The sequence below is a fragment of the Cherax quadricarinatus genome, chromosome 68, assembly GCF_038502225.1.
Source record: "Cherax quadricarinatus isolate ZL_2023a chromosome 68, ASM3850222v1, whole genome shotgun sequence".
NCBI classification, from domain to species: Eukaryota; Metazoa; Arthropoda; class Malacostraca; order Decapoda; family Parastacidae; genus Cherax; species Cherax quadricarinatus.
The window spans coordinates 10,125,984-10,139,566 of record NC_091359.1 but is presented as its reverse complement, the minus strand read 5'-3'; the positions used below and the strand labels follow the sequence as shown (position 1 = coordinate 10,139,566).

The 13,583-nt window shown below is 37.2% G+C and overlaps 1 protein-coding gene across 4 annotated transcripts in view; it reads left to right on the top strand.

Moving 5' to 3' along the window:
• LOC128697763 (uncharacterized) overlaps window positions 1–13,583 on the top strand; it is a 197,957-nt gene that overhangs the window by 46,204 nt on the left and 138,170 nt on the right. For 3 of the 4 annotated variants that reach the window (XM_053789662.2, XM_053789661.2, XM_070099664.1), the window contains exons 7-12: window positions 783–970; window positions 1,335–1,435; window positions 1,879–2,045; window positions 8,070–8,241; window positions 9,578–9,687; window positions 11,264–11,414. In XM_053789662.2, coding sequence (XP_053645637.2) covers window positions 783–970; window positions 1,335–1,435; window positions 1,879–2,045; window positions 8,070–8,241; window positions 9,578–9,687; window positions 11,264–11,414 — 889 coding nt within the window. Of the gene's footprint in view, window positions 1–782; window positions 971–1,334; window positions 1,436–1,878; window positions 2,046–8,069; window positions 8,242–9,577; window positions 9,688–11,263; window positions 11,415–13,583 lie in introns of those variants that run through there. The other variant, XM_070099666.1, reaches the window with a different exon arrangement.

Sequence of the window (13,583 nt, the reverse complement as noted above, 5' to 3'; positions counted from 1 at the left end):
TTTCTTTACCAAATCGTCATGCAACTGCCTAGCCTTTTCACAAATGATCACTCGAGAGATGCTATCTCCTGCTATCTGTTTTTCATTTATCCACACCAATAACAGTCTCTCAACATTTTCTAGCACTTGCAGTCGCTGTTTCGTAATCACAGTTGCACTTTTTGCAAGAACAGCTTCCTTGATTGCCTTTTTCCTGGTCACTATAGTAGAGATGGTTGATTGGGGTTTATTATACAACCTGACCAGCTCCGACACACGCACTCCACTTTCATACTTTGCAATTATCTCTTTCTTCATTTCATGAGTCATTAGCGCCTTTTTTCTCGAAGGGTTGGCACTAGAAGCTTTCTTGGGGCCCATGGTGACTTATTTTGCAGAAACAAGCACCAAACACAGTGATAATATGGAATGTACCGAATGTATCCTTAGATGCATGCACACTGGCTGGCTTGTAAACACTGGCACACACGGGGCAGTTCAGGCCACACGTGGACATGTCTCTTACAAATCGTATCGAATACTGGGTTTTCAATCGAATACCGAGGCAAATTTTTTGCGATATAATGCATTGAATACCGGATTTATCGAATACCGATGCCATCGAATATCAGGGGTCCACTGTACTAGACTATTGGCCCTGTTATTTCATAACAGGGCCAATAGTCTAGTATTACTTTCTTATAAAATGAGATTGGTGTTTGTACATGTGGCTCATATATTCTTAACTCTAACCTGAAGTCATCTCCAGAGATTAATTACTCATTGGATTTATCGATATCTAGACGTAACCAGACGTGCCAGATGCATCTTCGTGCAGGTGTTTGGGGCCATGTGGAATGTATGGAAGAAATGAAAGTAGATGGCCTCTTCACAGCATCTCACCCAGACCTCTCTCTAGCATCTGTCACAGTTTCTTCCAGTCTCAGCCTTCAAACAGGACCTGAAGCATCGCAGGGAAATTTTTCCAAGTGTAAGCATAGTAATAATTCTATATTTTATTAAAAAATATGATGCATTTCTTTACAAATGCAAAATTATTAGTGTAATGATGCTTTTATTGGTTACCAGAAATACTATTCGTAACTAATTTAATAGTCTGGGTTCCCCCATTTCCCTGTTACTTATTCTCTTTTTCAACTGCAGAAGTTTGAAGATTGTAACATAGATACCTTCTCATTGTCCTCATCATCTAACAGTTTGTGTTGTGCTATCTTACAGTAATTTTTGTTGTATTGTGTACATGACTACATTGTATTTAAAAATATATTAATAGTCTTAATAATTGTTTGAAAAAAAATGTAAACCTTAATCTATCTCATACAAATCATTTTCAGATGGCTATCAACAAAAAAGAGATTCACTCATCATGGATCTTAAAGGAGCTGTCTACTCTGATAGATCAAGGAATCTTCAAGGTGATAATCTTAGAGAACAAGTAAGTTTATAGGTTAATAAATGATAATGTAAGTAAATGTCACACATTAGAGTGAAGATAATAGAATAAGTAGGCCCACAGTATTATAAAATCAGTAGTATCTGTATTTTGTTATTAATGAAAGGGTTAAATATTCAAATAACATTCTTTAGGAAAGTATATACATGTACATGTATTGATAAAAGTTATAAGCTATAATAATGTTTTGCCTCCCATGTCCTAGTTCATGTACTCAGTGTATAGTTTGTGATGCTGGGAACCTCCAATGGTAGCATGCATTTTTTTGTACAGGATTGAATTTCCAAATTGTTAGGTCTTTGAAATATTTGCTGTTAACTTATTTTAACATTGTTTTCATTTCATATTAATAATGCAGAACTTTAGACAGCAGCAGTTGGAATGAAGTCATGGCAGTAATAATCTTAACATTTTATTACCATCAGGTTGATTCAGCACTAGAGATCCTTTCATCATCAGTGACTGTGAATTCAGATCTAGAACTGCAGCGACCTCATGCATTCTCTAATCTTGTTAACCTCCTGGGACGCTTCACTCAAGAGGAGGAGCTGGTTGATATCTGGGATACATACAATGCTAAGGAAGGCTATAGGTATGCTATAAAGCTCTGATATTTTTACATCATTACAACCAAAGAATTGTTTTATTTGGAATGTTTTTCTCTCTTATTTTTCCATATTTAAAATTGTGAATGTTTGTCAAAAGGAAATGACATGTGAAGTACAGTTACACTGGTAGAAAGAGATGAACAGGTTGCAGAGGTGGAAATGCAAAGGGTAGTTGTTGTATAGAGAATTTAAATTATTAAAATGTTTTGCATAGCTATGGGTTTTTCCCACTTAAAGAATTAATGATGTTAACCTATCTTGTAATGCTCTTGTTTACCTGGAGTTTACCTGGAGAGAGTTCCAGGGGTCAACGCCCCCGCGGCCCGGTCTGTGACCAGGACTCCTGGTGGATCAGAGCCTGATCAACCAGGCTGTTACTGCTGGCTGCACGCAAACCAACGTACGAGCCACAGCCTGGCTGGTCAGGTACCGACTTTAGGTACTTGTCCAGTGCCAGCTTGAAGACTGCCAGGGGTCTATTGGTAATCCCCCTATGTATGCTGGGAGGCAGTTGAACAGTCTCGGGCCCCTGAAATTTATTGTATGGTCTCTTAACATGCTAGTGACACCCCTCCTTTTCATTGGGGGGATGTTGCATCGTCTGCCAAGTCTTTTGCTTTCGTAGTGAGTGATTTTCGTGTGCAAGTTCGGTACTAGTCCCTCTAGGATTTTCCAGGTGTATATAATCATGTATCTCTCCCGCCTGCCTTCCAGGGAATACAAGTTCAGGAACCTCAAGCGCTCCCAGTAATTGAGGTGTTTTATCTCCATTATGCACGCCGTGAAGGTTCTCTGTACATTTTCTAGGTCAGCAATTTCACCTGCCTTGAAAGGTGCTGTTAGTGTGCAGCAATATTCCAGCCTAGATAGAACAAGTGACCTGAAGAGTGTCATCATGGGCTTGGCATCCCTAGTTTTGAAGGTTCTCATTATCCATCCTGTCATTTTTCTAGCAGCTACGATTGATACAATGTTATGGTCCTTGATGGTGAGATCCTCCGACATGATCACTCCCAGGTCTTTGACGTTGGTGTTTCGCTCTATTTTGTGGCCAGAATTTGTTTTGTACTCTGATGAAGATTTAATTTCCTCGTGTTTACCATATCTGAGTAATTGAAATTTCTCATCGTTGAACTTCATATTGTTTTCTGCAGCCTACTGAAAGATTTGGTTGATGTCCGCCTGGAGCCTTGCAGTGTCTGCAATGGAAGACACTGTCATGCAGATTCGGGTGTCATCTGCAAAGGAAGACACAGTGCTGTGGCTGACATCCTTGTCTATGTCAGATATGAGGATGAGGAACAAGATGGGAGCGAGTACTGTGCCTTGTGGAACAGAGTTTTTCACCGTAACTGCCTCGGACTTGACTCTGTTGACTACTACTCTTTGTGTTCTGTTTGTGAGGAAATTAAAGATCCATCGACCAACTTTTCCTGTTATTCCTTTAGCACGCATTTTGTGCACTATTACGCCATGGTCACACTTGTCGAAGGCTTTTGCAAAGTCTGTATATATTACATTTGCATTCTTTTTGTCTTCTAGTGCATCTAGGACCTTGTCGTAGTGATCCAATAGTTGAGACAGACAGGAGCGACCTGTTCTAAACCCATGTTGCCCTGGGTTGTGTAATTGATGGGTTTCTAGATGGGTGGCGATCTTGCTTCTTAGGACCCTTTCAAAGATTTTTATGATATGGGATGTTAGTGTTATCGGTCTGTAGTTCTTTGCTATTGCTTTACTGCCCCCTTTGTGGAGTGGGGCTATGTCTGTTGTTTTTAATAACTGTGGGACGACCCCCGTGTCCATGCTCCCTCTCCATAGGATGGTAAAAGCTCGTGATAGGGGCTTCTTGCAGTTCTTGATGAACACAGAGTTCCATGAGTCTGGCCCTGGGGCAGAGTGCATGGGCATGTCATTTATCGTCTGTTCAAAGTCATTTGGCATCAGGATAACATCAGATAGGCTTGTGTTAACCAAATTCTGTGGCTCTCTCATAAAAAATTAATTTTGATCTTCGACTCTCAGTCTGGTTAGTGGCCTGCTAAAAACTGAGTCATATTGGGACTTCAGAAGCTCACTCATTTCCTTGCTGTCATCTGTATAGGACCCATCTTGTTTAAGTAGGGCCCAATACTGGACGTTGTTCTCGACTTTGATTTAGCATAGGAAAAGAAATACTTTGGGTTTCTTTTGATTTCATTTATGGCTTTTAGTTCTTTCCGCGATTCCTGACTCCTATAAGATTCCTTTAGGTTTCCTTAAGCTTAATTTCGATGCTTGCTATTTCTTGTATAAATTATTAAATGTTAAAAGAAGAAAAACTTTATGAAAGCATTTCTTCTTTTTTGAGTGATCCTTAAGACACCCGCTGTCCCTGTTCACCTAGCAGAAAGTAGGTACCTGGGTGTTAGCTGACTGGTATGAGTCACATCCTGGGGAACAAAATTAATCCAAGCTGCAGGAAATGCTGTACATAACCCTGGCTCAGTGGGAGACGGCTGGTGTGTTAAAACATTATATTATAGTATTAATGGTATTTGTATTTGTATTAGTAGACTTTATTTGCCTAGCTGTGCTTATCTAGTTAAGTGTTTTTAGGGAATGAATTCCACCTCCTGGGCCTTGCCTTAATCATTAATCTGTCAGTGTGATTCATCCCCTATAATGCAATAGACTATGCCATATTATATTAGTATATTAAAATGAAAATACAGTAGTTATACATACAATGTGACTACATTTTGAGTTTGGTCTTATTATAATACAGATATAATTTGATGCAATGTAAGAATCAGAAGAAAGCCACAAATTATGTAAGTGCATTTCAGGCAAACTAATCATAAGGCTTACTACTTGTATCCATTCCATTTTAATGGAGTGGAATGAATTTAAGTAGAACTGTTTGGACTGGTTTAAATGCAATGGCATTGGTTAGAAGTTGTTAGAGTTATTGAGTATTTAGGGGTAGTAGTGGCAGTATCATTGGGTTAGACTTTGGAAGCAATATTGTGTAATATTGTGATGAAGTTACTCATCCTAGCCAACACATACAATCAACTCCCTAAGCAACACTACACAGTGGCAAAATGCCCATGCAAAAAACATGTTGGGAAGACAGTGCCAGGTTTATTTTCTTTGTAAGTGTAATGTTACATTGTTGTGGTCCAGCCATGATTGACCAAACTCCCAAAATATGTTCACAACATGTAATTAGCATTAATTTGCTAATATTTCCAGTAAGAAAAATAATTAAACTATTATTATCATAAATACAGTTTGCTCTTTTAATAGTATTTATAAAAAAGTATTTATACATATGAAGCATGAACTCAGTTTCCTTCAGAATGCACCAAATAGAATTATGATCCAAACAGTTGTGTGCAGTTAATGATAAAAGCTACTTTTTATAATGGAAATAACAAACATTGCATTACAGTGCTCTCCTTACAGCACTACATGCAGTCTCTCCCAAAAACATACATACAACAGCAAACAAAAATCCCTGGAAGGGAAGTTGCCATAGTCTATTGTAATACATATTCAGTAGTACCTCAGGGTACAAACTTTTTTCATTCCAGACGGCTGTTCGAGTGCTGATACCGAACGAAATTGTTCCCATAAGAAATAATGTAAATTAGATTAGTCTGTTTCAGACCCCCAAAAGTACACTTACAAAAGCACTTACATAAATACACTTATGTAATTGTTCAAGTTTTGAGCTGTTCATAACCCAAGGTACCACTGTATAAATGCATTAAACTGATCCCTTTCTCACACTATTAATCTAGCCAGGTGCCATCACCCATGCCTTGCTCCTTGGATTTATTAACAAAGTACTATCAAGGTTCCTAACATAGGTTAAAGTAGGCTTGATGGTACCTTGTAAGGTAGTCTAATAGTCAATGTATACACTGACTGTTAGACTGTTTTGACAGTAGTGTTCAGTTCAGTTAGATAAACAAAGGAATTTAGTACATAGATCAAAATAAGACCAAAATGCACAGGCTACCTAAGGATTTTCATGACATATTCATTATATGTGGCATGGTTATTTACCTGTCCAACATTTAGAACTTTGCATTTGTCAATATTAAACTGCATCTGCCACTTCTCCGACCATTGCATCAGTCTATTCAAATCATCCTGGAGTGCTCTAGTGTTCTCATTAGAATGAATTGGACAACCTATTTTGGTGTCATCAGCAAATTTGCTTATGTTGCTATTTATTCCCTCATCTATGTCATTTATGTAAATTGTGAACAACAACAGGCCCAGCACTGACCCCTAAGGAACACCGCTTGTGACGTGCCCCCATTCTGATTTATCCCCATTTATGCAAACTCTCTGCAGCCTATTTGTCAGCCATGCCTCTACCCAGGAAAAATAATTTCCTCCTATTCTGTGTGCCTTAAGTTTCCTCAATAGCCTCTGATGTGGAACTCTATCGAAAGCCTTACTGAAGTCCATATACACAATATCATATTCATTACCATGATCTACCTCTTCAAACGTCACACATCCACACCCGGTCACTCTGATAAAATACTATAACATCCAGTATGATAACACTTGATGTCCTGTACAGGATCTTAATCATAATACAGACTGTAAAGTTTATGGCGATGGGCTCATCAGCAAACATTATTGCAGCATGATATCCAGTGTGGAATAAATAGTGGTCAGTCCCAGGTCCCGTCACTAATTTTTTCCATAATTGCAGCTGATACACTTTTTTTTTTTTTTTTAACAAATCGGCTGTCTCCCACCGAGGCAGGGTGACCCAAAAAGAAAGATAATCTCCAAGAAGAAAATACTTTCATCATCATTCAACACTTTCACCTCACTCACACATAATCACTGTTTTTGCAGAGGTCTCAGAATACAATAGTTTAGAAGCATATTTATTTATTTTTTATTTATTTATTTATTAATTTGAACATGATACAGTGAAGTACAGTGCAACATGCCAAAGCCCCTTGTATGCAGAGCATTATGGGCAGGCTTAAAATTAACTTAAGATTAACTAAGTAATGATATATTCAGTGGTAAAAACATTGTTGTACACAGATAACAATTTAGGTGCTAATGACTATTGAAATGAAGAAAGAGATAATTGCAAAGTACGAAAGTGGAGTGCATGTGTCGAAGTGCATGATGATTTGGTAAAGAAATTGCCTGCAACTAGTGGTGATGTGAGTGAATTTAAGGATAGCAAAGGTTGGTTTGAAAGATTTAAGAATCATAGTGGCATACACAGTGTGGTAAGGCATGGTGAGGCTGCCAATTCAAGTATAAAGATACACAACATATCCCTCCAAACTGCCAATATCCCAAACCCCTCCATGACTCAAGTCCGGCTATATAAAAATAACCAGTTTCCCTGAATCCCTTCACTAAATATTACCCTGCTCACACTCCAACAGCTCGTCAGGTCCCAAATACCATTCGTCTTCATTCACTCCTATCTAACATGCTCAGGCATGCTTGCTGGAAGTCCAAGCCCCTTGCCCACAAAACCTCCTGTACCGAGACTGTTCAACTGCCTCCCAGCATATATAAGGGGGATTACCAACAGACCCCTGGCAGTCTTCAAGCTGGCACTGGACAAGCACCTAAAGTCGGTACCTGACCAGCCGGGCTGTGGCTCGTACGTTGGTTTGCGTGCAGCCAGCAGTAACAGCCTGGTTGATCAGGCTCTGATCCACCAGGAGGCCTGGTCACAGACCGGGCACGGGGGCGTTGACCCCCAGAACTCTCTCCAGGTAAACTCCAGGTACCTAGGGAGGTTTTTCGAGGCTGGAATAAATTACTATATACCTTTTTTTTTAGCTTATTGTCATCTTGTGTAGAAGGAAATGCATTGGGTATAGATGAAGAAATATTATCTCTTATTTTTCCTTTCTTCTTATTAGGTTTTTATTAGTTTGTTTTTCATAATAAAATAATTTGTATATTGTGACATTTTGATTGTGCACAGTTCCTTTATAACATCATGGTTTATCATGCAGAAAGTTCCTGCTGGATGCTCTCATGCTGTGTGAGCACAGTCATTGTATTCGTCTCATGGCACACCATGCTCAGGAAGACAACTCTGCATCCTCATCAACTCGTGTTACAAACTGGCTTACAGGCATACACTTCTTTGCCAACATTGATCCAAAGGCAGTCACTTACATTATGGTATGTCATTTTCATCATTATGTCTTGGGTGCAGTAGCATGATGAATCAACCATTTTTTTTTATAATATAACAGGTGCATGCCTTAGAAACACTGGAAGTATTTCATAGCTATGGAGGTTCAGCAATTTTGTGGATTTTTGTTTATCAGTTAACTCAAAAATGCCTTAAATGTTTAAAATGTTATGCACAAGTATAGTACAGAACAGTACAATATAGTAGAGTACAGTAAAGTATGGTACAGAACAGTTCAGTATGATATAGTATAGTACTAGTATCATTCAGCCTAAAGTAACTAAAATTCTTCTTTTGCCCTCTTGCTCAGATGATGAAATTTTATCTAGTATTCTTGCCAAAAATTCAGAAATCAAGGAAGTATTTAAAATGGGTTGTGTCCCTGGCATGTGTTTTTTGAAGGTTAAGCGCAGTAGCAGTACAGCTGCCATCTTTAAGAATGGATGGTACAGTATATATTTCTTGGCTTGACAATGTGGAAGGTTTATGTCAGGTTTTGGGTGATTCATTGTTATCATTACCAGGGCTTTGGTCATTCTGAAGTAAAATGTGCTCATAAGGACAGCTCACCAAGGTGCACTCTTTGTGTCAGTAGTCATGACTAGACTTGAGAAAATAAATCTTCTCCCCATTGCATAATTTCTTCCATCCTAAATGATCATTGGGACACAGTTTAAAATTTTGCATCTACTACTCTTCTTCTTTCAACAAACCGGCCATATCCCACCGAAGCAGGGTAACGCAAAAAAGAACAAAAGTTTCTCTTTTTAGCTTAAGTAATGTATACAGGAGAAGGGGTTACTTGCCCCTTGCTCCCAGCATTGTAGTCACCTCTTAGAACACACATGGCTTACAGAGGATATATTCTGTTCCACTTCCCCATGGAGATAAGAGGAAATAACAAGAGCAAGAACTAGTAAGAAAACAGAAAAATGCAGAGAGGTGTATATATATATGCCTGTACATGCATGTGTAGTGTGACCTAAGTGTGAGTAGAAGTAGCAAGATGTAGTTGAAATCTTGCATGTTTATGAAACAGAAATAAGACACCAGCAATCCTACCATCATGTAAAACAATTACAGGCTTTGGTTTTACACTCATTTAGCAGGACGGTAGCACCTCCCTGGGTGGTTGCTGGCTACCAACCTACTACCTAGGATCCTAAGAAAATATTGCATTATAAATTTTGCCACTTACAAGTCATCAGTTCCTTTTGTTTTACTTAAAAACTATTATACTAAAGATTTTTTATGTATATACATACTTCAGATTAGTGTTTATTGCATATTTAAATATTTAATTACAATTCTCTTTATTCATAGGAGTTAGCACAATCTAGGAAGAGTGTAGCAAACCAAGCAGTGATGACAGCTTCCACCATGATCTATAAAGCTTGCCAGCAAGAACCTCAGAGATGTCAACTCCATGCACAGTAAGCCAAACAATTTTTATTTTGTTAAAGTGCTTATATAAAAGCTAACATGTTGTATGTACTCTGCCTCATGACTGCAGGGTACTGTTCTCAGGGTGAGAAGAATTTTTGTTTAGTGTTTTTAGTCCTTGGATGAATTTGCTTAGTCTTGTACACCCCATAACTATGCCTCTTTAAGTGTCTGGAAATGGGATCTAATATAACACTTTTTTTATGAACAAAATAAATTAAATCCTTGCCACTCTAGCTTCACCTGGAAGGTACTCAAAGTTAATGGAATGAGTTAAGAGGGGAAGTATGAAGTATAACAACCTCTGGAAATTTTAACAAACTTTCATAGACTAAATACTGCAAATGGGACACCACTAGCTTAGCTCTACAACTATACATACAAATAAGTAATTATACAAGGCAATTATATCTTAGAATTACCTACAGGCAGGTCCCACATTACAGGGTTTTGCTTTATGGCGTTTTGCTAATGCAGCTGTTTTCACTTATACTCATTCTTCATTATTCAGACTTCCTACAGTAAAATGATTCACCACTTACTATAAGCTAAGGACAAAAATATTTTAAGATAAGTAATATGTGTACTGTATGTGCACTTTTTAGGCCTAACAATATTTTTCCCTAAATATATGATAGTGTAAACACATTATCAGGCTTTTATATGTATTTGAAAGTGAAATTCTTGCTTTACAGTATAAGCAGGGCCCTCCTGTATCAATAATTACTATTCCTGTATGATTGTTACCAGAGTAAATCTCTACTTTTTGTGTCTTCTTAGGTTTTGATTGATTGGCATGAATTAGCTCTTTCAAATTTATGTTGTGTGTAGTGATGAAGGTTGAGACAGTTACAAAGTTACAACACCCATTGTTTCATGCAGTTTTGAAATGGGTTCTTTAAATTTATATTTAGGTAAAGTATCCCATTTTTTTTTTAATTAGATAAAGTATTTCACTTTTTTTTATTGCACACCTGGCATAAATCTTAAATATTCTTTTTACTCTTCTGTCAGGGATGAAATTCTCAGCTTTAGAAATAAACCTTAGATATGAATGATAACATTTTGCATTATTCCTAGGAGAATTTTATCACTTAAATAGTTTAGGATACATTCACATATAATTTTGAAATTTAGTGGAGTACAGTTTTAAGACATTGTTCTATTATATTGTATATTATGTATGTAATGGCCTCAGTTTTAATAAACAAACAAACTTTATTTCAGTAAAGTGAAACACAGTATATTATACAATTAGGGTGATTGGCATATATAAACTACTTATAGATAGCCCCTTATCAAGCCAGTCATTAGATTTGCCATTGGATATAAAAAATACATTGTTTCTTTATAACTCTTTTCATACATCTATTATAAAAAGTAATTTAAACATAATAAGCTTTTTTCAGCTTGTAATGTCTTGCATCTTGCTTAATTTAGAAGTAAAACTTTGTTATTTAATTATCACTGTTAGTGATTGCAGTTTGCAAAACTAATGCCAAAAAATAGTATGCCGACACAATACTGGCTTACCAGTTTTCCAAAAGATCTTTATTATTACACTAGGCCTCTTATGGAGTATGTAAAGGAGCAGGTGGGAGATGTGTGTGGACAAGGAAAAAGTAAGAAACACCAGGAGCATGTCAAGCTACTGATGAGGGCCCTGGGTAATGCTGGAATCTTACCATCTGACCACTTCCCTGAAAAATGCTACATGGTGGGTAATTCAGATTTTTTTTATGAGAGTTTTGAAGTTAAAAATAAAAGTTCATTAGTTATCTGAAATGAGTGAAGATAATTTAGACTCACTATTTTAATTTTTTAAAGAACATGCACCATTTAAATATTTCCTCCATAAGCCATGTGTGTCATAAGAGGCAGCTAAAACGTCAGAAGCAAGGGGCTAGTAACCCTTTCTCCTGTATAAATTGCTAAATGTAAAAAGGAGATACTTTTATAGCTTTCTTTTTTGGGTCACCCTGCCTCGGTGCGAGACAGCCGGTATGATGAAAAAAAATATTTGAGCAAATGCAGTAGATTTGCATTTTGTGCTACCACAAATATATATATAGAGCAATTGATGTATTGTTTCCAAGATCACATTTCTTGGGAGAGTAACCATACATGGGAAAAAATCAAGTTTTGTGTGAAATACTGATGGATTGCAGAGTGGGATATTTCCTCTCTGCACCTAGGGTGAGGCCATTGTTATGGGGGAGACCTAGCTTCACTACTTGAGGTAAATATCCACCCACATGGCCAGCTTCTCTCTGGATGCATCTTGTATCATGCTGTCAAGTGTTTGTCACTATTTTATTTTTTATCTCTTCATCACCCTTTCTCATCTCTGATTATTATTATGTCTTCCAAAAGAAACACTAGTGATGCTAAAGGTGCCCAGAAATATAAGCATGAAATTAAGCCTGTTTTAAAAAACTTCAGATGACTCATGTCATTGGCGTTACAAAATCAACAGTTTATTAAATTCAGGATTAGGTGAAAATAAGAGCTTGTGCGCTGAGCAGCCCAGATTGTGACATACTGGAAAGAATATCAAGAAGGTCAATTCAGCTAAATACATAACTAGGCCTAGTAGGGTCACGTTAATGCTTTCACTATCACAACCCTTAAATTAAAAGTGGTGACAGGGTTGTGATTTTAAAAAAAATCTGAAATGGTAGAGAAGCTTTTCTGAAGGTAATAATGCCAAGAAAGTAAAATTTGATGGAAAACGTACAGAATTACATACTCAGGTGCAAATGTGGTCTGGGGCAGTTTATACATCAGTGATTTCACCCACTTAAGTCCTATTTTAAGCCAATTTTGTTGCTCAATTAACCAAATTTCACTCGAGTGAGTGCAAGAAACTGCCCATTCAACAATCAGAACTACCCTAAAAGGTGCACAGAATTCAGTAATTTGGCCAGTTTTACACAAAATTTAACAGATCCCAATTAAAAAGCATAGTCCAAAATAAACACTATAGACAATCCAGCCACTAAAGCAACCTATCCTCTGTTCGTTAATCACATCCCCAAGCCTCTCCTGTATAACACTTGCCCTCCATTTTGAATCCATCATCACGCCAAAAATCAAAGGTTTGGATAATAAATACATTTGAGAATGATTGATCATGGTTTTGGCCATCCTTGTTATTGAAGCAGACCTAGTAAAGTCCCATAAAACAGACTGGAGGGATAGGGAGGCCTAGCCATTCCTCAGGAAAATCAAATTTTTCTGCTACTTTGAGCCTTATTTCAAGCTACTTCCAGTCTTGAAACAGAAAAAAACATCTTTATTTCACTGGTATATATTCCATTCTCTCAGTTGATACCCAGAAACAGACAATACAATTGTCAAAAACCACCTTAGAAAACACCTCACATCATGCACTGCATGGGGCAAGATTTTTTTTTTATGTTGTGCACAGTCATTACAAAGACCAAATTTCTCATGTCTAGGCCAAAATTTACCACTCACAGCATATTTGAAGGTGCTATGCTTAAAATGTAGATCTACGTTTGTGACACAGGTGTCAGTGACACATCGTGTACATACCAGTGAAAAGGTTAACCCTCACCACACATTTCTGTATTAACAAGCAATGACAGTTACAGTATGAGGTATGAAGAACTTTATTTTAATTTTTTTTTTTTTTTTTGAGATATAAAATTTAAAGAAATTTGTTTGGGGTTTTTGGAGGTGTCACAAATGTAACCCTATTTTTCCCATATTTTCTTCAGTTCACATATCAATATCTTGCATAAAGCACAGGCTTTCAGGAACATAATTCTTGCAATATGTGAGAGTTTACTGTATGTACAAGTTTTTTATTGATGAGTAACACATGTACAACAGTTCTTAAGTAGTGTGCCAGAAATGCACT